Source organism: Schistocerca americana, chromosome X (genome assembly GCF_021461395.2).
Source record: "Schistocerca americana isolate TAMUIC-IGC-003095 chromosome X, iqSchAmer2.1, whole genome shotgun sequence".
Taxonomy (NCBI): Eukaryota; Metazoa; Arthropoda; class Insecta; order Orthoptera; family Acrididae; genus Schistocerca; species Schistocerca americana.
In genome coordinates, this window is record NC_060130.1 from 473,482,974 (window position 1) to 473,508,672 (window position 25,699).

General features: G+C 50.3%; 1 protein-coding gene across 1 annotated transcript in view; it reads left to right on the forward strand.

Annotated features, from left to right (window-relative positions):
- Positions 1–25,699, forward strand: part of LOC124554842 — a 511,599-nt gene that overhangs the window by 73,602 nt on the left and 412,298 nt on the right. The window contains exon 3 of the mRNA XM_047128504.1: positions 23,453–23,677. Coding sequence (XP_046984460.1) covers positions 23,453–23,677 — 225 coding nt within the window. The remainder of the gene's footprint in view (positions 1–23,452; positions 23,678–25,699) is intronic.

Genomic DNA, 25,699 nt, shown 5'->3' on the forward strand with positions numbered 1-25,699 from the left:
CTCCTCTTTCCCCCCCTCCTCTTTCTGTTAATCTTCTCTTCCCCCTTCTGTCCTCCATCTCTGACCACTGAAACCTCAGACAACTGGGCTGGATGGCATTCATGCTCTACTAGTGGTCATCTGTGAGACTGTACAACTAATTTCTACTCATCCTTCAGCATACATTGTTTGTAATGCAATCAGGATAATATGATGTGTGCTGGGGTTGCATTCGCATTGTCTGCCTGTCTTGAGGACCTCATTACCTAGGAAATATGGTTGTATGTATTTGTGTGCATTATGTTCGGAGGGCAATATGGACCCCACCTTGTGATATACCTGCCCCAGGATCTTCAATCTGGTGCACACGACAGTGTGCATAAATGGTGGTGGTGTATCGAATGACGTCATCTGGAACACAGCATTATATTTTCAAATGTGGTTTAAGAAAAGTATTGACTGCACCATGTCACTTTGTGTCAGTGTATCTGATTCGTCTGGTGGTGGACGGAGGTGTGGTTGTTTAACCGGGAAACCACACAAACAATTTGTATCTCTGCGTGTGTCTCCTGAGGTGTCTAATGATAGGCCAGTATGCAGAGGAGTGAATGTGCCTCTGCCTGATAATGTCGTGTGTTTTCAAGGCATGTCTCATGCTGTAGTGGAGTCCCATGTCCTCATGAGTGGGAGTCATACTGTATTAGCCATTCAAACCTCATAGCACAGGCATTGGCATACTCAAATGCTCTACATGTTGCTGTAGTAAGTCACATCTGTACATTACATTTCATGTCTTCAGGACGATCCTGCACACGCAACTTTTTTTGGCCTTTGGCACTGGGGCACACTTAAACTTTGGGGTGTGCTGTTGTCTTGCCATGTTGCACCATTTTATGTCATGTGAATTGCAGTAGAGGAGTTGTGAAGTGTGTTCAGGTCCATTGCCAGGAAGTGTCAATGCTGTTCAGCCACGTCACACAGTGTACGATGTCATCCTTACTGGATACGTTATGAATGAATGTGGTAATGGAGATGGAAACATGTAGGCATTTCACATTGGATAAACGCAGTGGTACATACTTGCATTAAGAGCTGAGTGACCTCACGACATGGAGCACACTTTGGAAGTTTTATTGCTACATATGCAGTGCACTTCCTGTGATGTACTAATGGCCATCTCTATGGAAACGACACTCTGTTGTCAGTGGAAGGATGGAAATGGATGGGTGTATGCTGGGGGGGGGGGGGGATGTGCATATGGAATGTTGCATGTTCAGGTGCCTGTATATGGTCTGATGTGTAGGCTGCACTGCAGAGCAGTTCAGTAACACAGATCAGTACTATTTTCACACAGCACACCTGTCTTGCAGGGCAGTGTATATAACAGGGCTTAAAAAGGCTGTAAATGTTAGAGGCAAGTACTTTGTCAGATTTGGCCCACTTTGGCCCAGGGATTGGGAGAAGTTCTTCATCTACATATGTGTTTGCCACCTATAATGCACACGTCTTGGTCCATCTCCTATTCCCCCCCCCTTCTCTCCCCCACGCGCTCGCTCTCCCTTTGTCCATGTCCTCTGCACCTCTCTGACCATAGCTTGTTCCCCCCTTGTTCTATCTATATCCTGCTACCCCTCCCACTGCCCATATCCTCATCGCCTCCTGCTTTTCCACCTGCCCACTTCCCCTGTATCCTTTCTACCTTTCTTCTGCATCTCCCCCCTCGGTGTATATCTTTTCCTTCCTTCCCCTCCTTATGTTGTCCCCACATCCCTCTCTCTGCTCAGCCGTACCTGTCCCTAGGTGTAACCCCTGTGAGGTATGCCAATGCTACCCGCGCGACATTCCTCCTTCCCCCCTCGCTGTTCATCTCCTCTCTTTTTTACCTCTACCCATCACCCTTTTTTACCTCTGTTTATCGCCTCCCTCTTTCCTCTCTCCACGTCATGCTCCCTCCCTTCCTCCACTTCGTCACCCCAACTCCAATCTCACCCTCTTCCCCTCCCCCTCTCTTCCCCTCCCCCAATATTCCCCTCCCCCTTTCTTCCCCTCCCACTCTCTTCCCCTCCCCCTCTCTTCCCCTCCCCGTCTCTTCCCCTCCCCCTCTCCTCCCCTCCCCCTCTCTTCCCCTCCCCATCTCTTCCCCTCCCCATCTCTTCCCCTCCCCATCTCTTCCCCTCCCCATCTCTTCCCCTCCCCATCTCTTCCCCTCCCCATCTCTACCCCTCCCCATCTCTACCCCTCCCCATCTCTACCCCTCCCCATCTCTACCCCTCCCCATCTCTACCCCTCCCCATCTCTACCCCTCCCCATCTCTACCCCTCCCCATCTCTTCCCCCTCCCTTCCCCTTCCCCTCCCTCCCCTCCCCCCTCCCTTCCCATCCCTTCCCCTCCCCCTCCCGTACCTCCCCCTCCCCCTCCCCTCCCTTCCCCTCCCCTCCCAACTCACCTTCCCTTCCCCTCCCCCTCACCCTTCCTTCCCTTCCCCTCTCCTCTCTTCCCCGCCCCTTCTCTTCCCTCCCCCTCTCTTCCCCTCCCCCTCTCTTCCCCGCCCCCTCTCTTCCCCGCCCCCTCTCTTCCCGCCCCCTCTCTTCCCCGCCCCCTCTCTTCCCCGCCCCCTCTCTTCCCCCGCCCCCTCTCTTCCCCGCCCCCTCTCTTCCCCGCCCCCTCTCTTCCCCCGCCCCCTCTCTTTCCCCGCCCCCCTCTCTTCCCCCGCCCCCTCTCTTCCCCGCCCCCTCTCTTCCCCGCCCCCTCTCTTCCCCGCCCCCTCTCTTCCCCGCCCCCTCTCTTCCCCGCCCCCTCTCTTCCCCGCCCCCGCTCTTCCCCGCCCCCTATCTTACCCACCCCCTCTCTTTCCCACCCCCTCTCTACCCACCCCCTCTCTTTCCCACCGCCTCTCTTTACAACCCCTCTCTTCCCCTCCCCCTCTCTTTCCAACCCCCTCTCTTCCCCTCCCCCTCTCTTACCCTCCCCCTCTCTTTCCAACCCCCTCTCTTCCCCTCCCCCTCTCTTACCCTCCCCCTCTCTTTCCAACCCCCTCTCTTCCCCTCCCCCTCTCTTACCCTTCCCCCCTCTTTCCCCTTCCCCTCTCTCTCCCTCCCCCCTCTCTCCCTCCCCCCTCTCTCCTCCCTCCTCTCTCCCTCCCCCCTCTCTCCCTCCTCCTCACTTTCCCTCCTCCTCACTTTCCCTCCTCCTCTCTCTCCCACCCCCTCTCTCTCCCCACCCCCCCTCTCTCCCACCCCCTCTCTCTCCCACCCCCCTCTCTCTCCCACCCCCTCTCTTTCCCACCCCCTCTCTTTCCCTCCCCTCTCTTTCCCTCCCCCTCTCTTTCCCTCCCCCTCTCTTTCCCTCCCCCTCTCTTTCCCTCCCCCTCTCTTTCCCTCCCCCCTCTCTTTCCCTCCCCCCTCTCCTTCCCTCCCCCTCTCCTTCCCTCCCCCACTCCTTCCTTCCCCCTCTCCTTACCTCCCCCTTCTACTCCCCCCTCTCCTTCCCTCCTCTACTCCCCCCTCTCCTTCCCTCCCCCTCTCCTTCCCTCCCCCTCTCCTTCCCTCCCCGTTCTACTCCCCCGTCTCCTTCCCTCCCCCTCTCCTTCCCCCCTCTACTCCCCCCTCTCCTTCCCTCCCCCTCTCCTTCCTTCCCCCTATCCTTCCCTCTCCCTCTCCTTCCCTCTCCTCCCCTCCGCCCTCTCCTCCCCTCCGCCCTCTCCTCCCCTCCGCCCTCTCCTCCTTTCCGCCCTCCCCTCCCCTCCGCCCTCTCCACTCCTCCGCCCTCTCCTCCCCTCCGCCCTCTCCACCCCTCCGCCCTCTCCTCCCCTCCGCCCTCTCCACCCCTCCGCCCTCTCCACCCCTCCGCCCTCTCCTCCCCTCCGCCCTCTCCTTCCCTCCCCTCCCCCGCTCTTCCCCTCCGCCCTCTCCTTCCCTCCCCCGCTCTTCCCCTCCCCCGCTCTTCCCCTCCCCCGCTCTTCCCCTCCCCCGCTCTTCCCCTCCCCCGCTCTTCCCCTCCCCCGCTCTTCCCCTCCCCCGCTCTGTCCCTCCACCTCTCTTTTCCCTCCACCTCTCTTTCCCCTCCACCTCTCTTTTCCCTCCACCTCTCTTTTCCCTCCACCTCTCTTTTCCCTCCACCTCTCTTTCCCCTCCACCCCTCTTTCCCTCCACCCCTCTTTCCCTCCACCCCTCTTTCCCTCCACCTCTCTTTCCCTCCACCTCTCTTTCCCTCCACCTCTCTTTCCCTCCACCTCTCTTTCCCTCCACCTCTCTTTCCCTCCACCTCTCTTTCCCTCCACCTCTCTTCCCCTCCCCGTTCCCCCTCTCCCCCTCCCCCTCTCTCCCCCTCTCCCCCCTCCCCATCTCCCCTCCCACCACCTCCCTCACACTCTCTCCCCTCCCTCCTTCTCCACCTCCCTCCTTCTCCACCTCCCTCCTTCTCCACCTCCCTCCTTCTCCACCTCCCTCCTTCTCCCCCTCCCTCCTTCTCCCCCTCCCTCCTTCTCCCCCTCCCTCCCTCTCCCTCCCTCTCCCTCACCCTCACACTCACCCCCTCCCCCTTCCCTCGTCGTCTCTCCCCTCCCTCCCTCTCCCTCACACTCACCCCCTTCCCTCGTCGTCTCTCCCCTCCCTCCCCTCCCTCATGCCCTCGCCTCTCCCCCCTCTCTCCCTGCCCTCGCCTCTCCCCCCTCTCTCCCTGCCCTCGCCTCTCCCATCCCTTCCCTCTCTCCCTGCCCTCGCCTCTCCCATCCCTTCCCTCTCTCCCCTCCCTCCTGACCGAGCGAGGTGGCGCAGTGGTTAGACACTGGACTCGCATTCGGGAGGACGACGGTTCAATCCCACGTCCGGCCATCCTGATTTAGGTTTTCCGTGAATTCCCTAAATCGCTCCAGGGAAATGCCGGGATGGTTCTTTCGAAAGGGCACGGCCGACTTCCTTCCCAATCCTTCCCTGATCCGACGAGACCGATGACCTCGCTGTCTGGTCTCCTTCCCCAAAACAACCCAACCCAACTCCCCTCTCTCCTGTCTCTCCCCTCTCTCCCCTCCCTCCCTCCATCACATCCTTCCCCTCTCTCCCCTCTCCCCCTCTCTCCCCTCTCTCCCCTCTCTCCCCTCTCTCCCCTCTCTCCCCTCTCTCCCCTCTCTCCCCTCCCTCCCCTCAGTCCCCTCTCTCCCCTCCCTCCCCTTCGTCACATCCTTCCCCTCCCTCCCCTCCCTCCCCTCTCTCCCCTCTCTCCCCTCACTCCCCTCACTCCCCTCTCTCCCCTCTCTCCCAGTCCTCTCCTCTCTCCCTTCTGGCCCCACTCTCCCCATCTCTCCCCTGCCTCCCTCTCTCTCCCATGCCTCCCTCTCTCTCCCCTGCCTCCCTCTCTCTCCCATGCCTCCCTCTCTCTCCCCTGCCTCCCTCTCTCTCCCCTCTCCCCCCTCCCTCCCTCCCTCCCCTCCCTCTCTCCCCTCCCTCCCTCCCTCCCTCCCTCTCTCACACTCTTTCCCCTCCCCTGCCCCCCTATCCCCCTACCTGCTCTCCCTCTGTTCCCCTCTCCCCCTACCCACTCTTCATCTGTCCCTCTCTCCCCCTTCCCCCTACCCACTCTCCCTCTGTCTCCCTCTCCCGCTTCCCCCTACCCGTTCTCCCCTTATCCCCCCTCTCCCCTCCATCCCCACCTCTCCACTCCATCCCCTCCCCCTCTCCCCTCCATCCCCCTCTCTCCACTCCATCCCCTCCCCCCTCTCTACCTGTCCCTCCACTCCCTCCCCTCCACCTCCCTCCCACAGTCCCCTCCATCCCCTCTCTCTCCTTCTTCCCCTTCCTCCCCACCCCTCTCTCCTGCCTCCACTCTCTCCCTTCTCTCCCCTCCCTCCCCTCCCCTCCACTCCCTCTCCTCCACTCCCTTCCCTCCCCTCCCTTCCCTCCCCTCCCCTCCCTCCTTTCCCCCCACCCCTCTGTCCCCCTCTTGCCCCCCAATCCCTGACACTCCATCCCCTCCCGTCCCCCTCCCTCCTGCTCTCCCTGCCTCTCTTCCCACCCAGGCCCCCTCGCACCCCTCTGGTCCCACGCTGGCCCCTCGCCCCCTCTGGCCCCTCGCCCCCTCTGGTCCTAATCTGGCCCCTCTCTCCGCCCTCTGGTCCCACTCTGGCCCCTCTGTCCCCTCTCTGGTCCCACTCTGGCCCCTCTGTCCCCTCTCTGGTCCCACTCTGGCCCCTCACCCCCCTCTGGTCCTAGTCTGGCCCCTCTCTCCGCGCTCTGGTCCCACTCTGGCCCCTCTCTCCGCCCTCTGGTCCCACTCTGGCCCCTCTCTCCTCTCTCTCCCCTCTCTGGTCCCACTCTGGACCCTCTCTCCCCCCTCTGGTCCCACTCTGGCCCCTCTCTCCCCCCTCTGATCCCACTCTGGCCCCTCTCTCCCCCCTCTGGTCCCACTCTGGCCCCTCTGGTCCCACTCTGGCCCCTCTCTCCCCCCTCTGGTCCCACTCTGGCCCCTCTCTCCCCCCTCTGGTCCCACTCTGGCCCCTCTCTCCCCCCTCTGGTCCCACTCTGGCCCCTCTCTCCCCCCTCTGGTCCCACTCTGGCCCCTCTCTCCCCCCTCTGGCCCCACTCTGACCCCTCTCTCCCCCCCTCTGGCCCCACTCTGGCCCCTCTCTCCCCCCTCTGGTCCCACTCTGGCCCCTGTCTCCCCCCTCTGGTCCCACTCTGGCCCCTGTCTCCCCCCTCTGGTCCCACTCTGGCCCCTGTCTCCCCCCTCTGGTCCCACTCTGGCCCCTCTCTCCCCCCTCTGGTCCCACTCTGGCCCCTCTCTCCCCCCTCTGGTCCCACTCTGGCCCCTCTCTCCCCCCCTCTGGCCCCACTCTGGCCCCTCTCTCCCCCCCTCTGGTCCCACTCTGGCCCCTCTCCCCCCCTCTGGTCCCACTCTGGCCCCTCTCCCCCCCTCTGGTCCCACTGTGGCCCCTCTCCCCCCCTCTGGTCCCACTCTGGCCCCTCTCCCCCCCTCTGGTCCCACTCTGGCCCCTCTCCCCCCCTCTGGTCCCACTCTGGCCCCTCTCTCCCCCCTCTGGTCCCACTCTGGCCCCTCTCTCCCCCCTATGGTCCCACTCTGGCCCCTCTCTCCCCCCTCTGGTCCCACTCTGGCCCCTCTCTCCCCCCTATGGTCCCACTCTGGCCCCTCTCTCCCCCCTCTGGTCCCACTCTGGCCCCTCTCTCCCCCCTCTGGTCCCACTCTGGCCCCTCTCTCCCCCCTCTGGTCCCACTCTGGCCCCTCTCTCCCCCCTATGGTCCCACTCTGGCCCCTCTCTCCCCCGTATGGTCCCACTCTGGCCCCTCTCTCCCCCCTCTGGTCCCACTCTGGCCCCTCTCTCCCCCCTCTGGTCCCACTCTGGCCCCTCTCTCCCCCCTCTGGTCCCACTCTGGCCCCTCTCTCCCCCCTCTGGTCCCACTCTGGCCCCTCTCTCCCCCCTCTGGTCCCACTCTGGCCCCTCTCTCCCCCCTCTGGTCCCACTCTGGCCCCTCTCTCCCCCCTCTGGTCCCACTCTGGCCCCTCTCTCCCCCCTCTGGTGCCACTCTGGCCCCTCTCTCCTTCCTCTGGTCCCACTCTGGCCCCTCTCTCCTTCCTCTGGTCCCACTCTGGCCCCTCTCTCCCCCCTCTGGTCCCACTCTGGCCCCTCTCCCCCCTCTGGCTTTACTCTGGCCCCCCCTCTCCTCCCTCTGGCCCTACTCTGGCCCCCCCCTCTCCCCCCTCTGGCCCCCCCTCTCCCCCCCCTCTGGCCCTACTCTGGCCCCCCCTCTCCCCCCTCTGGCCCTACTCTGGCCCCCCTCTCCCCCCTCTGGCCCTACTCTGGCCCCCCTCTCCCCCCTCTGGCCCTACTCTGGCCCCCCTCTCCCCTCTCTGGCCCTACTCTGGCCCCCCCTCTCCCCCCTCTGGCCCTACTCTGGCCCCCCTCTGGCCCTACTCTCGCCCTGCTCTGGCCACCCTCTCCCCGCTCTGGCCCTACTCTGGCCCCCCTCTCCCCCCTCTGGACCCCTGGGTCCCCTCTCTCCCCCTGTGGTCCCCCTCCCCCCTCTGGTCCCCAGTCTCCCCCCTCTGGCCCCCTCTCCCCCTCCATTGGTCCCCATCTCTCGCCCCCCTCTACCCAACTCATCCTCCCTCTCCCTCTTCCCCAACGCCCTCCATCCTTTCTCCTTCCTTCCCCCTCCTTCCCAACGCCCTCCATCCTTTCTCCTCCATCCTTCCCCCTCCTTCCCAACGCCCTCCAGCCCTTTCCCCTCCATCCTTCCCCCTCCTTCCCAACGCCCTCCAGCCCTTTCCCCTCCATCCTCCTCCACCTCTTTCCCCCTCCCCCTTCCTTTCCCTCCCTCCATCCGCCTCCCCACTTCCTTTCCCTCCCTCCATTCCCCCTCCCCCTTCCTTTCCCTCCCTCCATCCCCCCTCCCCACTTCCTTTCCCTCCCTCCATTCCCCCTCCCCACTTCCTTTCCCTCCCTCCATTCCCCCTCCCCACTTCCTTTCCCTCCCTCGATTCCCCCTCCCCACTTCCTTTCCCTCCCTCCATTCCCCCTCCCCACTTCCTTTCCCTCCCTCCATTCCCCCTCCCCCCTTCCTTTCCCTCCCTCCATTCCCCCTCCCCACTTCCTTTCCCTCCCTCCATTCCCCCTCCCCACTTCCTTTCCCTCCCTCCATTCCCCCTCCCCACTTCCTCTCCCTCCCTCCATTCCCCCTCCCCACTTCCTTTCCCTCCCTCCATTCCCCCTCCTCTTTCCTTTCACTCCCTCCATGCCCCCTCCCCCTTCCTTTCACTCCCTCTATGCCCCCTCCCCCTTCCTAACCCTCCCTCCATCCCCCTCCCCCTTCCTTCCCCTCCCTCCATCCCCCCTCCCCCTTCCTTCCCCTCCCTCCATCCCCCCTCCCCCTTCCTTCCCCTCCCTCCATCCCCCCTCCCCCTTCCTTCCCCTCCCTCCATCCCCCTCCCCTTTCCTTCCCTCCCTCCACCCCCCCCTGCTCCTTCCTTCCACTCCCACCATCCCCCCTCCCCCTTCATTCCCCTCCCTCCATCCCCCCTCCCCCTTCCTTCCCCTCCCTCCATACCCCCTCCCCCTTCCTTCCCCCCTCCATCCCCCCTCCCCCTTCCTTCCCCTCCCTCCATCCCCCCTCCCCCTTCCTTCCCCTCCCTCCATCCCCCCTCCCCCTTCCTTCCCCTCCCTCCATCCCCCCTCCCCCTTCCTTCCCCTCCCTCCATCCCCCCTCCCCTTCCTTTCCCTCCCTCCATCCCCCTCCCCCTTCCTTCCCCTCCCTCCATCCCCCCTCCCCTTCCTTTCCCTCCCTCCATCCCCCCTCCCCCTTCCTTTCCCTCCCTCCATCCCCCCTCCCCCTTCCTTTCCATCCCTCCATCCCCCTCACCCTTCCCCCTTCCTTTGCTTCCCTCCATCCCCCTAAACCTCAATCCCTCCCTCCTCTCGCCATCTGCTTTCCCTCCCCACCCCTCCACTACCTCCCATCCCTCCTCCTTCACTCCCCCTTGCTCCCCACTCACCTTGCTCCCATTGCTCTCTCTCTCTCTCTCTCTCTCTCTCTCTCTCTCTCTCTCTCTCTCTCTCTCTCTCTGTCTCTGTCTCTCTCCACCTCCCCCCTGCCCCCAACTCTACTTACCTATGGTTATCTGCATGTATATAGCACTTGTACAGTAGGTTGATAAAGCAGGCCAATACTGCTCCTACAGAAAATGCGTCATGCAGGGCAGCCTGCACATTGGAGGCTGTAAAACCATTTGTTACCCCCTGATGTGGATGTGTAGGCTGCACTTATAAGCAGGGCAGTATAGCAGGCTGATAGTATTCCAGCACAGTCTGCCTGTTGTGGAGGGCAGCCTCTTCATCTATATGCCAAGGGGTGGAAAAATACATTTTTGTTTGTATCTCTGCTCATATTGCAGTTACAGGATTACTAAACTCACAGTGCTGATACTTGTGAAGCCTGCTGTTACTGTTCCAAATTTGGTTCAAGTAGATGCAGGAGTTCGGGAGGAAATCCTTATAGTGATGGACGAAATTGTGAAAGAGATAATAGAAGTACATAGAGGAAGGGAGATGAAGTTATTGCTTTTGCTGATGATATTGAGGTGTGGGGAACGAACAGTAAGTATGGCCAAGGACAAATAGACATCATTAAATGATAAAATCAAGAAATATGGAATGAAATGCAGCATGGAGAAAAGCAAAACTATGGTGGTAATTAGAGAAGACAGAGAAGGCAAGGGATAAATCAATATTAATGGACAGGACATTGAAATTGTGGATAAGTCTCAATATTAGAAAGTGTGATAATGGAGAATGCAAGAATGTAGGCAGAGGTTAGGAAATAGTGCAACAAAGAAATGCATTTTATCTAAGTAGGGGTATAGACTGGGGAAGGGAGGTGCCAAAGAAGTGTGAGGAAGTGCTGTGTAAGACATACTTCACACCAGTGCTGAAATACGAACGTAGACATGGACAGTGAGAAGCCAAACCAGTTAAATTCTAGGAGAGACAGAGTGAGAAATGAAGATGTTAGGAACAAAATAGAAGTAGAATTCAGAAGAACAGGTTTAAATTGTTTGGGCATGTAAAGAAAATGGAAGATTAAACAATACCAAAAATCTGGATATTGATTCATATTTTGGTTGAATTATCTGGAAAGTGTCACTATTTCTGATCATTCTGAACCTGTCTCATGACATTAAAAATAAAAAAATCTGAACTCAAATTGTTTCACGTTTGAAATAGTACCATTCTTGTTCAGGTAAATTTACTGTACTTTCTAATAACAAAGTACTTATGAAAACTTCCATCTTCATTAATAGTAACCAGATGAATCATGATACCTCAAAAAGAAACATGTACATTACCATTATTTGCACGACGATTCTGATGGTGTAATCACATTTTCAATATCTTTATTAGTTTAAAGTTTAGTATCTGACGATAAATTATACAAGTAACACCCAGCAACAAATTTCCAAAATCTAAACGCTTCATCCCATTTCGTCGATCGATGCGTCTTTAGAAAGATATTAGTGTAAACCTAAATTGGTATAAATTACAGGCATGTAACTTGAATAGTACATGAGTTATTGGAGGTTAAAGTGGCAGATTACTATCAATCGTGTCAGGCCATAAGTACTCCACAGTGACATGAACAAACGGTAGCAGCATGCGTATAAATATATTTATTCATCTGTGTCTTTGTTTATATCCGATATATACTATTCATGAAGAAATTGGTGCTCCGTATGGGTACCTCAAACAGGCTGATCACTATAGTGTGTTTAAAATAAGTTGCGACTTTTGACAGTTCAGTACGGAGCGAGGGGAGGGAAGTGTAGTGGCTGGGCGCGTCAGCAAGTGGACCGGACAGGCTCGCTTGACTGCGTGATCAGCAAAACGGCCGATCTGCTATCTTTCTCAAACGATTTTAAAGAAACTAATCGGTAATAAACTCTCATTCTAGCGCAGCTTATAGTTTAATTAGTCAGCTTCATGATGAGCCACTTATCATTTCATTAATGGTCATTGTTATTGTGATATTTCGATAGTAGGTGAACTACTGCAAGAAATTCTTAGTTTGCAGTGAAAAATACGGGTCGCTGTGAATTTGTGTTTGTTGCGTGTTATGTTACATGCTGCCGCATATTAAATGTAGATAATATATTGAATTATTCCTTGAACTTCGTCTGTTCCTAATCTCGAAATAATGGAATGTGTGTAAAGCCTTCAGTCACTAACTCGTGCGTCAGTGAAAAAACTAGAGTGAAATATTCATAAACTTCTCGTATCTATCGAAAAAAGATTTTGGCAAAAGGTAGCGCGCAAAGACTAGAGTGTTTTGCCATATGATTACTACGCGAAACTTCCATATGTACCGCGAGATTCAAGCGACTACAGATTTTTTTCAATGAAGTAATGTAATTATTTATGTCCATTGATAGCTAATGAAACGAGAACTGCTGTGGGCTTTGTAACAATATAAGTGAAGTTACGCGTTTATTTTTCTACCGAGAATGGGTTGTTTCATAAAGTATTGTCCTGACTTGCTAGTTTAATAATACACTATTTCAGCATTCTGTTGCAATTTCATATCCATTAGAATGTTAGTGAGATGAATATTTCTAAACTGTTCTAACATGGCAACAAGAGAAGTTACGCATCCCTCAAAACTCGTCACAGTCCTTCATGAACAAATGTCTCCTCAGCTACCTTCTCGGTATGGCTGACAACTCAAGACCAGTCCTGTCGTATAGCGTTCGCAGTGGCTTCTTTTCTCAATATTTCAAAATCACTGAGCGTTAACTTGCTGCTGTTTATTGCATCATTACTTTTCACCTAGGTCCACATGTTCTCAGTCACATTCAAACGAGCATGATACGGAGGAAGCACGATTGAGCTATGCCCTTTACCAGTACCCAGTTCGTCGACCTGGCAGCGTGAAGTTGTGGTTTGTACAGCACTAAAAGTTCCATTAACACAGCTTTGTACATGCTAGGTTCAGCTTTATCTCATGGAAAATTTCTTTGTACCCAGAGCAAATTATCCGTTTTCCTCCACTACACTGTTGAAGCTTTATGCATCACAACACAGTGGTAAGGCGTTTTGCCCATTACTATTGTCGACTTCCAAGGTTTTTTTTGCAGCAGAACGTTATCTCACCAGCCAGTAGAAGCGTTCTTGGACAGCACTTTTATTGCAAATCTCGTATTCAGATGTATTGCACTGTTGTTATTAATGCAACACCAACATAAAATGCTTGTTCACAATACCTACCAACTACGGAACACTTAAACCCTAGAAAATACGACTCTTGAGTGCTGAGGAATGTTGCTTCGTGTAATGTGTGACACCACGTGGTTTCATAGTGAGCCACACAGAGGTGCTTTATCAGCCGAACCGCAGGCAGCGGGGCAGGGAATGCCGGCTCGGCATTGATATTACCTGTGCGACGGCGTCACGTCCCCCTCCAGTCAGCCAAACGTCAAGTATCGCAATAAATTTGAAACAACTGGGATGCATATGGATCTTGACCATTAACATTGTAATTCAGAACACCGACCTGTAAGCGAAAACCCAGGTGACTTAATATGAAAGTTTATACCAGTGTGAAATATCAGAATCAGAAAAATTAATAATGCTACTTTGGTCCTTACCAAATGCTGCGTCATTTGTCACTCATCACCTACAAAGTTGAGAATGTTGATCAAACTTTGAGAAGGCAAAATTACTAGAGATGTTATCATGGTCTTTCCCATGAAGATCTGTCCTGCCCTGCAACAGCAGGTCAATGATGGTAGTTTCCAATACAAGGAACATTAAGATCTGCATGATGATTGTGATGCCTTGGCAGAAGTAATTCTGTTTACATGTCACAGTGACCATGATGATGTGACAACACAAGCAGAATGTAGGAATCCACCACTGCTGCCCTATGAAAGCCCTTAGGACCCAGATTCAGGAAGATACAGTCCACCTTTGGCAGTTGTTTATGGTAGCTGGTGACATGAGGGTCACTGTTTCAGTTCTGCCTTCTGAAATTTTTTGTCATTCATCATGAAAGATTTGTAGGGGGTTCTGGGACTTATTAATGCAATATTGGAATTTGTGTGAGCATTGTACGTACGTGTGAGTGGGAGGACGCTCTGATGAGGTAGGAAACTCAGCTCTATATGTACTTATGTATTTGATCAATAGGCCGTCCCGTGTGGCCGAGCAGTTCTAGGCGCTTCAGTCTGGAACTGCGCGACTGCTACGGTCGCAGATTTGAATCCTGCCTTGGGCATGGATGTGTGTGATGTCCTTAGGTTAGTTAAATTTAAGTAGTTCTAAGTTCTAGGGGCTGATGACCTCAGATGTTAGCTCAGAGCCATTTAAACCATTTGATCAATAAACATGCTTTCAGTCTGAAGCGTTATAGGTTATTGACAATCTTGCACTCATAATTGATAATTGATTTTGGCTTTTTTTCTGATGCTGTAAATAGAGCTTTAATTCTCATATAATTTTGTCCATTTTCAGAATTTTGATTTCTTAGATATGTTTCAGGAATTTGGATCACTTCCTCTCCTAGACATTTGAATTGATACGGTTTTAGAGTCCTAGTTCATTTTTAGGGCTGCACCATCAATAGAACACAATATTTCTAAAGTGTCTGCACCTGGCTTAAATGTGGAATCCGTGAATGAAGCCAAGGTGTCATGAGTGGAGCATTGTATCAACATCAATAACTCGTGTGAGAAAGTCATTGTCCAAAGCAGGGTTGAAATCTAAATAGCAGCTAGATGAGATTTAACTGAGATCATGAAGCCTACTATACTAGACGAACCTGCAGCTGCTCACTTAGCTCTGTGCTACTATCAGGTTGGCCAGTGTCAGTGGGTAGAGCAGGAGAACTTCCTGCCATCAGGAGGAGGACCATCAACTCAGGGTCAACCCCATCAGGAAGCCTGGCTAAGGACTGGGGGTAGTGGAGGCGGGTCGAGCGTATGGAAGGGCGCTGCCCTAGGGCCACCTGGGTGAGGGACAGTTGGGATAGAGAGAATAGTTCTGGCTCCATAGATTCCCAAACAATCACCCCTCACCATGGTGGCATGGGGGCAGAAGTCACAAGAGGGAGAAAGACCTGGCTGGAGGCGACCCCGGTGTGTGATCTGTGGGTCACAGGCAGAGACAGCGAGAGGCACCAGTAGTGACTGCAGTCGTCACTGGAGCTGTTTGCAGTGACGGGTCAGGCAAATGTGGCTGACAACTATGTCAAACAACTGACTAGCCATTTGGGCCATGATGACTCCTTCAGTTGACCCTGAACACCGGTCGACTGTGCATACCTCTTTTGGAGTGTAGCGAGACCACAATTTTTGCTTTGGTGTACAGGATGGAACCATTAGGACTGTTCAAAAGCATTTAATGAAATTGGAATGTGATCCGAAGCAGCAAAGGGTATTTACATTTTTTCAGCCCTCTGTGTGATCGTGGAGGGGGGGGGGGGGGGGTGACATGGACACATGCGTGAATGACATGGCTAAGGGTTGCTGCAAGACCCCCACTTCTGCAACACCTCAGTGATACGTCATGAGAAAGCTGTACAAGTCATACTTGGGGCTTACCTCTTCTGCAAGGCCTTCCACATATACAGGGTGTTACAAAAAGGTATGGCCAAACTTCCAGGAAACATTCCTCACACACAGAGAAAGAAAATATATTATGTGGACATATGTCCGGAAACACTTACTTTCCATGTTAGAGCTCATTTTATTACTTCTCTTCAAATCACATTAATCATGAAATGGAAACGCACAGCAACAGAACGTACCAGCATGACTTCAAACACTTTGTTATAGGAAATGTTCAAAATGTCCTCCGTTAGCGAGGATACATGCATCCACCCTCCATCGCATGGAATCCCTGATGCGCTGATGCAGCACTGGAGAATGGCGTATTGTATCACAGCCGTCCACAATACGAGCACGAAGAGTCTCTACATTTGGTACCGGGGTTGCGTAGACAAGAGCTTTCAAATGCCCCCATAAATGAAAGTCAAGAGGGTTGAGGTCAGGAGAGTGTGGAGGCCAGGGAATTGGTCCGCCTCTACCAATCCATCGGTCACCGAATCTGTTGTTGAGAAGTGTACAAACACTTCGACTGAAATGTGCAGGAGCTCCATCGTGCATGAACCACATGTTGTGTCATACTTGTAAAGGCACATGTTCTAGCAGCACAGGTAGAGTATCCCGTATGAAATCATGGTAACGTGCTCCATTGAGCGTAGGTGGAAGAATATGGGGCCCAATCAAGACATCACCAACAATGCCTGCCCAAACGTTCACAGAAAATCTGTGTTGGTGACATGATTGCACAATTGCGTGCGGATTCTCGTCAGCCCACAAATGTTGATTGTGAAAATTTACAATTTGATCACATTGGAATGAAGCCTCATCTGTAAAGAGAACATTTGCGCTGAAATGAGGATTGACACATTGTTGGATGAACCATTCGCAGAAGTGTACCCGTGGAGGCCAATCAGCTGCTGATAGTGCCTGCACACGCTGTACATGGTACGGAAACAACTGGTTCTTCCGTAGCACTCTCCATACAGTGACGTGGTCAACATTACCTTGTACAGCAGCAACTTCTCTGACGCTGACGTTAGGGTTATCGTCAACTGCACGAAGAATTGCCTCGTCCATTGCAGGTGCCCTCGTCGTTCTAGGTCTTCCCCAGTAGCGAGTCATAGGCTGGAATGTTCCGTGCTCCCTAAGATGCCGATCAATTGCTTCGAACGTGTTCCTGTCGGGGACATCTTCGTTCTGGAAATCTGTCTCGATACAAACGTACCGCGCCACGGCTATTGACCCGTGGTAATCCATACATCAAATGGGCATCTGCCAACTCCGCATTTGTAAACATTGCACTGACTGCAAAACCACGTTCGTGATGAACACAAGCACCGAAGCCAACATTACCTTCCCTCAATTGGGCCAACTGGCGGTGAATTGAGGAAGTACAGTACATACTGACGAAACTCAAATGAGCTCTAACATGGAAATTAAGCGTTTCTGGACACATGTCCACATAACATCTCTTCTTTCTTTGTGTGTGAGGAATGTTTCCTGAAAGTTTGGCTGTACCCTTTTGTAACACCCTATGTATTGTGAGGGTGTGGACCATACATCAGCCTCTGGGCTGAAGGCACTGTGGAAATGGGTGGTGGTCAGATGTTGAGAGCTGTTGGGGCAAAAGGTCATTACGAACTGAGTGGATGTAAATTGGGACGCATTGTCTGATACCAGGCTGCAGGGCACCCATCAGTGGCAAAAACCCTCCAAGGGCAAGCATGGTAAAAGGTGTAGTTAACAACGGCATGCCTGTGACAAACAGAAAGTTGATGAAGGCATCCACCACCAGCATGTAGATAGTGCCCAGGAATGGCCCCTTGATGTCAATCCTGACCCAAGGGTGGGCAGGGTGGGGCCATGGTGAAAAATACTGAGCTGGGGATGCTTGATTGAGAGCAGGCACAGCAGAACCAGCATGCACATTCAGTGTTGGCATTGATGCTGGGCCAATAAACTTGCTACCTGGTCAGTGCCTTCATGCACCTCATCCCCAGTGTAATGCATGAAAGGGCTTGAGGATGCAGGGCTGGGGCAAGAGTAGAATTATGACTCTGAAGTGTAAGTCCTCCATGGCCAGTGTTAAAATGCCATGTGTGCTATTGAACTCGAAATGCAATGTGAAATAATTCCAAAAAACTGAGTCAGTATGGTGGTAAATATGCTCCACCACCCCTTCTGGATCGCTAACAAAACCTCGCATGGGACTGGATTGCGGAATGCTGCCAAGGCGATATTACACGCCATCAGTGGGAATTCATCCAATTTTGTTTGCAGCTGTTGTACCAGTGCAAAATAAACAGTATTCTGGCGAATCAGTTCTGTGTTGGGGCAAAGAGGGAGGCAGGACAGGGCATCTGCATTTGTATGTTGGGTGGCAGGACGAAAATGGATTTCGTAAAGTTAACTGCTTAAAAACAAAGCCCTGCAGCAGACTCTGTGCCATCTTATTTGGGAACTTAGACTGATTCCTGAACAAGGAAATGGAGGGTATGCGATCAGTCAGCAAGTGAAGTTTGCAGGCTTACAAATATACATGAAACTTCTTGACACCATAAATGATCACTGAAGCCTCCTCCTCAGTCTGGGGATAATTGAGCTGTACAGTGTTTAACATTTTGGAGGTGAAGGCAAGCGGGCACTCTGAACAATCTGACATGGTTGCACATTACTGTGACATCTCTATGACAAAGAATGTGCCTCAGGTAATTCATGCTGAGGACAAAGAAACAGCTCTTTTCCAGTTGGCAGCAGAGTCCATTTTCCAGGTGCTTTTCAAAAAAGGCTGGCAAGATACTTGTGAAGCTCTGCACTCATTGCCCCTATAGCGATAATGTCATCGAAATATACTTCGCTACCCAATTAAAGGGTCACATTTTCGAAACTCCGTCTTACTGTCCCATTACAATGCAGAAGTTTGAAATTTGGCCTGAAGGTGTCTACAACCTTTCTCTTTGATAGTGAAAAAGCGTGGCACCTGCAACTTCACCCTCAGGCTCAGTGATGCTTCAAACAGCAAGGTGTTGACATATGCAAAAAGGGTAAGAGCTCAGAAGTTCATGTGATGTGTAATGTGTGTTAATGATATCACATTGGCACCAAATTTTGCTACAATTCTGCCCAATATCACTGTCAACATCGTACATGATGGGAAGGTAGTTATACCCCTTCTTATGTACACATCACCCCTTCCTTTGCAATGGAGGTCAGAACTGCGATGCCCAGATTTAAAATCACGTGGTTTTCTTATGGGTGTCTGTGGATAACATCTGAGGTATATCACTACTCGGAATCAACATGAAAAGGCCTCAGGCGGTGCCATGAAGTATGTCAATGAAACCACCATTCCTTTTGGAGTGTTGATTCCCACACATTCCATGTTCGAAAACAACAGTTCACTGTTGTGTCCTGTTCACACGTCTAATTTAAGGTGCCTAGGAAACCTGCTTTCTCGGATCGATAGACAGTTCAAGCAAATCGTATTAACAAAATTTATTACACAAGGAAATGATTGCAATACTTAACTTTTTGAAATATGAGAAGTGTTGCACTCAATGGGCAACAGACAAATAAGAAATCTCTTCAGTATATGCAACTCATAACATAAGTCGCTGCTGTAGATCTCGTAGAACGGCTAGTCTTCCACTGGGCTGTGGCCAGGCAGTGAGGCGCTTATGTCCCCTCCGTGTAGATGGCGCTACTGTCTCGTCGTCATCTTAGGGAGGGGTCGGTCAGCATACTAAGTGTAATATTGGCTGAAGTTGTCTCACTGCCCCCTCTGCTCTAACGTTCTTGACATTGAGCCGGAACATTTACTGTGTGATTTCCTACAGGATGATGTTCTTAATCTTTGACACTGCTGACACCCCTCTGGACGAATCTACCCTTCTGTAAGGACATAATGGGCATGCAACCATACTGAACATGATTACATCCCTTTGGAGTGTAGTGCAGCCTCAGTTTGTGTTCTGGCCTACAGGGCAGAACCACTAGGGATCGTTCAAAACCATTTGACAAAACTGGTATGTGATATGAGGTAGCAAAGGGTGTTCATGCATGTTCAGTCCTCCTGTTTCATGCCCTCCTGATGCATATTCATGGGCATGGGGGTATGACATTGATACATGCATGAATAGAAGGGCAAAGGGTCCCTCTAAGGCCACCCCAGTTTGGATGCCACCCATGCACTTTATTGGATACTTTAAAAACGTCCTCCTACAGAGACAGACATTCATTGTTTCCTAGGCACCAGTGTGACAGGCACCTATTTCGACACATCTCAGCTGAGTGGTGCTATGACGCTGAACTGGTGCCTGCTGGCCACATGTGAAACCTATTAAGTGTTGAAAAGGATGCCTTTCATGTCAGCACTTAGGAAATGGTGAATGGCTGTCTCCATACAGGGATATTTTAAAGTGGCCAACAAAGCTGTGCAGTTGGTACTGAGGATGTTGCCAAACTGGGGGGGGGGGGGGGGGCTGGCTTAGAGGGTCCCTTTACCATTTTATCCACACGTAAATATTGTACTCCTTGATCACGTCACAGGAGGGCATGAAACAGAAGGGCTGAAAAAATACGAACACCCTTTGCTGCTTTGGATCACATTCAAATTGCATCAAATGGTTTCGAATGATCCTTAGCGATTCTGTCCAGTGCATCAGTGGGGTGTGATCATGTTCAATGGGGTTGCAGGCCCATGGTGTGCTTAGAGAAGTGTTTTATCATCTAGGGGTATCAGCAGTGTCAAAGGTTGTCAAGAATGTCATCCTGTTGCTCATCATACTGTGAACTGTTTTTTTTTGTGTGCAAACTGTGTGGGAATAAATGCCCAAAGAGGAGGGGTGTTTTCATTTATGTCTGTTATGCCACTCTCAGAGAACTTCTTGTGTCTGTTCTGAGTGGAGGTGTGTCTGAAAAGTTTTCCTTGGCCACACATAAGAAAAATCACTTGTTTTCAGTGCTGGGTGTTGCAGTTCTGATCTCCATAGGATATGTATCAAGAGAAGGGGTGAAATGTAGATAAGAGAGGGTGTGATGACTTTCCCTTCAAGTGAGATGCCCACAATGATGTTCGGCAGAATTGTGGTAAAATTTTGTTCCAATGTGGCAGCATTAACCCACATTACACCTCAAATGAACTTCCGAGCTCTGGGCTTTCTTTCACTTGTGTTTATACCCTGCTGTTTGAAGCATCACTGGGCCCAAAGGTGACGTTACAGGTTGCCATGCTTTTTCACTGTTACAGAAGGAGGTTTTAGGCACCGCTGAGCCGTATTTCAAACCTCTACGGGCCAATGGGAGACAGTTATGGGGTTTTGAAAAAGTGAAAGTGACTTTGTATTGGTATTGCTCAGTGTAGATGACACTATGCAGAGTACGTTGAATCCTCTGTTGAAACTACTTTTGGAAAATGGTAAGTGCACTTGAAATCTCAAGTGCCTAGCGATTATACCTGCATGAGCTGAACAGTATATTTAATACTAGTAATTGCTCTGAATTCTCATCAAGTGGCAGTTGGAGGAGTATATCCTAAAAATGAATTTTTGTAAACTAGTGGCCCACAGCTAGTTTAGATAACTAATCCTCAGGATAAGGCAGTAGGTATAGATCAATGTTAGACTGTAAGTAAACTGTGGACTTCAAACAACCACGAGCACTTAACAACCCATTCAATGTTTAATGATCACCATAGGCACTGTCCATTGACTTGTGAAAACTGAGGACATAATATCGTGGTCCTGAAGCCACACGAGTTCTGCCTGAACAGTCTCATGAGCTGCAAGTGGAAGCAGGTGAGCTCGACAAAATTTAGGTACTTCCAGAGGCATCAGATAAATGTGACTCTTGAAGTTACACATACATACCAAACATTGGTTCATAAAGCTCCGTATATGATGTGCACAGGGCATCAGGATCAGAGAAAGGAGCTGTGGTTGTCACTGCATTGACTTGGACTTCTATTGTGGGCCCAAAACTGCTAAAACTGTCTAAGCCATTAATGTTAGTATCAGTATGGGAGCATATGACTAGGAAGGTTTGTATGCATTCAACATTTTTATACTTAGCTGCCAATGACAGTTCCGCAAGGAGAGGAATGCACCTGTGGCAGTAAGACAGGACATGATATTGTGTCTGTTGCACCAAGGTGAAGCTGGCGGCGTGTGTTCTTGTTCAACAAGATGTGTAGCTGGAACTCTATGGACTGGCTGAATGACATCAAAGCCAAAATGAGTTTCCATGGCAGCAAGGAAATCCTATAGTTCTCCATCCATGACTGTGTACTGCAACGTAGTCCTCATGTTGCTCCTGAGCATGTGGCTGTATGCCACTCATTGACAGATAATGGCCAGGTGACCCATTTGCCGCAGGCCCAGCAGTTTTCTACATGATGCAGGCATCGGCTTCTGTTGTGCTTGCTGCCACATTCCAGACAGGACTGCAGATTCTTTGATGTGCGTGACATCTCACAACCCCAAGGAGGGAGGGTGTTTCTGACCTGCTGAGTGACCAGTGCTTGCAGCAGTGACTAACAACCTAAGTAACTTCAGTATCATTTGTAAGAACCTGCTGAGCTTTCAAAGCAACCTTGGAAGATTTTGCAATTTGAAGTACGTCACCAAAACTAGGATCATGTTTAGCTAAAGCTTTTGTAGTGACCTCCCTGTCAAGAGTAAGATGCACAGTCACACATGGAATCAATGATTCCACAAAGAAAACCTTACAGTTGTGGCACATGAAACTACACTTCCTTGTGAGTCCCTGCAAGCCAGCAGCTGATGCTGTACATGCCTGCCCGTGTTGTTTATGATGCTGATTAAGCTGGAGCCTTGCTGGAGCAAGGTGTATCAGCTGACTGTAGTATTCAGTTAACAGGGCACAGAGATCACTGAAAGACAATTCACTGGCATCTGAGAGAGGTTTAATTTTTTGCACCTCTTCTTATAAATAACTATTAGAAGACAAAGGCAAAGAACTATGCTCCCCACCAGAAATGTTATAAGTAAAGCAGTTAAGTTCAAAATGATGATGGTAGACTTCTCAGCTCTTTGACAACTGGTCAAATGCAGTGAATGGCGATGGGAGCATAGCCACTACCACTGACTGATGTATTTGTTGCTGCTGAGACACGAGCAGGGGAAGAGCAGCCTGTTGCACCTGAGCTGCAAACTGTTGCTCTTGTAGCTGCTGCAGTGACATCTGTTACTGCCAAAGTTCCATGAACGTTGCCGTAAACATGATAGGGTAAGAATTTGTTGCCACTAAAGTGTGCATTCCTTTCACCATTGTGTAATGCATGAACAAACCCAAGGTTGTCTTGAGCGGAGCACTGTATGAAAACTTCGAATGTAAGTTAAAAACTCTGTGTTCAAAGGAGGGTTGAAATCTGAATATCAGCTTGGTGAGATTTAACTGAGCTCACTGCAGCATACTACAGTAGACGGGCCCACAGTCGTTTGCTTAGCTCCATGCTGCTATCAGCTCGGACCATGTGACCCTGTGATTGTGCCTCAGGTGGCATTGGACAGATGCTAACTTATAGTGCCTCAGATCCACTCTCCACATTCTTTCCTGGTGGGGATATTATAAGCGGCAATCAGAAGATTTCTTTTTGAGGGAAAGTTGTAGCGCATATGCAACACAGTGCACCTCTGTCACCTGTTGAACATCGGTTGTTGAGGATGTCATAAGTTATTTGAACATTTGAGACCCCAGGAGAAGCCCAAGTTTTGTGTGTTTCAGTTTTTCTGATGTTATCTGTAGTATGACGTTATTGGTATGTTGTGTTGTCAGGCCTCACATTCAAGTTTATGATTTAGATTGTTTACGGTTTACATAATTACACTTCACAAAGTCCATGTTGCTTCCTTCAACTCTTTTTATAATTGAAATACCCATTCAGCTCTCTTTATGTTGTAGTGAACATATTATTTAAACCAAATTGAAAAAAAAAATGCTGTTCGGGTTACATAGTAGACTTAAAATCATATTGTTTTGCGTAATTAATGTTAATAAAATCAGTTTCACTTTGATAATTAGACCTGTGAAATAAAGTTGTAAGTCTATCCCTGTTGGCACTTTCTTGTAGCACTTGCTTGTGTGCATGCATGTCTCTGACCCTATGTTTCTATGGATTAGTCTGTACTGGTGTTTTTGACATTCATAATTTTTTTAATGTATCCTGATTTAAATTTGGTGTAAGAAAAGTGTTACTTCCTGTATCTGTACATGTTGATCCCAATATTGTAATAATTGTTGAAATTTGCTGATTAGGTGTCAATTTCCACCCATTTTACTAAAAAATCCTGAATGAATTTCTTCTCTGGTATTATCAGTGGAGACGAAATACACAAACATGTTTTTGTGTGTGCAGCGGTCTGTGGCACCTTCCTCCCGTCTGCAGAAAGAACCAGAATGCAACCTTGTTAAGGGTGATTTGCCAGCTGGACAGTCAGAAACTGCCTGTTCAACACCTGCACCAGTGCTTTCGGACACAATAGAGGAGCCCGAAGAGTGTCCTCCGAAGAGACGAACACTACATTCTCTCTTAAGTGTGGAACAAGAGATAGTCCAAATATTGGCAGAAATGCAAATGAAGGTACTGTACTGCAGCTTAAATGTTTTGAATGTAATTACCAAATAACACAAACTCAGTTTGTAGTTGTGATTCTGCTGTTTTGCCTGTAACGTACATGACAACTCAGTTTTCTTCATAGGAATACCAACTGGCTTGAAAAACATGTAGATTAAACCAAAATAAGTACACTGAATGTGAATAATTTGGTATTGGCTGTTATTCCATATAGACATACTATCTATTAGTGACATGTGAAAATTTGTGCCTGATACGGACTTGAACTCAGATTTCTCTCTTCACAATCAGTCACATTAACCACTTTGACTATCCGTACATGCCTCCTGGACCAGCTCAAACTTCCATATTCCTATATCATTGTATCCTAATCCCCTACATTTGTAATTTGATGCTCACAGCATTACTCTTTATTCCTGCACCAGTAAGAATGAGTCCAGGAGGTGTGCATGGATAGCCAAAGTGGTTAATGCAGCTGCTTGTGATAAATGGGAAATTTGGGTTCGAGAAATTTTCATGTGTCACCAGTTGGTAGTACATCAATACCTAATAAGGCTGAGCCAAGGCATTCACACTCAGCGAATTTATTTCGAACTAATTTGATACAGTCGTTGATCGCTAGTAATGTCAGTCTCTTTCCATCATACAAGTAAGTATTACACACCAAGTTGGGCGAAAAGATAACATCATTTGGTCGTGATTTCTCAGATTCTCATTCTCACTAGTGTGGGAATCCAGAGTAATGCTGCAAGCATTAAGTAATAAATGTAGGGGACTGCTGTGCAAGGATGTAGTGATATGTGGAAGTTTGGATCGGTCCGAGAGGCATGTGTGGATAGCCAAAATGGTTAAGGCAACCATTCATGATAAGTGGGAAATCTAGATTTGAGTTCCAGTCTGCACAAATTTTTATGTCCCTAATAGGTCGTATATCGATATCTAATACTGCTGATGCCATGATATTCCCACTGAAGTAATTTATTTCGAAATAGTTTTGTAGAACTGTCAATAGTAATGTCTCTTCTTTCAGACATACAAGTAAGAAGTAGATTAAAACTGAACCAGCTGTAGGAGAATGTCACAGATTTGAAATTCATTAGTGAAAGACTTAAGAATGTAATTGATGAAACTGGAGTCAAAGGAAAGACTCAAAATAAGCTGTGTTCAACATGTAGTTTGTGAACACAATTGGAGAAGTACTTTTAATAGAATATGCAGATGAAAGTAGATGAGTAAATTATTGCTTTTATAATAGCCATGATTGTGTTCACCAAAGGTGGGTGCCCAACAAATGTAGCAGGAAGGAATCTCCACTGCCACACACATCTGTAGCTAAATGGAAGTGGGCTTCCTGCACATTAGCTACAATCTCTTCACAGGGCAGTATCTCTAAAACAAACTCCTTAAGCAACACATGAGAAATAATAATGTCATTTACAATGAAATGAACACCCTTAGCTGCTTACAGGCGTTGACATATGCCAACGGGGTAGGTGAAAATGTGTGCCCCGACCAGGACTCGAACCCGGGATCTCCTGCTTACATGGCAGACGCTCTATCCATCTGAGCCACCGAGGACACAGAGGATAGTGCGACTGCAGGGATTTATCTCTGGCATGCCTCCCGCGAAACCCAAATTCTCAACTACATTCATAGTGTCCCCGCCCATTATACTCATTACTCGTGGTGCATTGCTGATTCCCGTAAGAGTTCGGGCACGGAAGAAGAAAATGGTCAAGTGGCCGGTGAGCCTTAACTATATATATACGAAGATGGTATCTGTTCTTTCAGACATGTCCGAAAGAACAGATACCATCTTAGTATATATATATAATGTCATTTGTTGAAATGAAACCAAAATATACTCAGGTTTGGTATCCAGAGAAGGTGTGGCACTGATGTAAAGTCCTGCATCAATGCTACTCTAACACAGTAAATGATTATTAACTAATCTAATTGAAGTTCAGTATGGAGAGAGTTTAAATTCGGTTTCTCAATAGACAAACACTTCGAATGTTATCCTGTGAA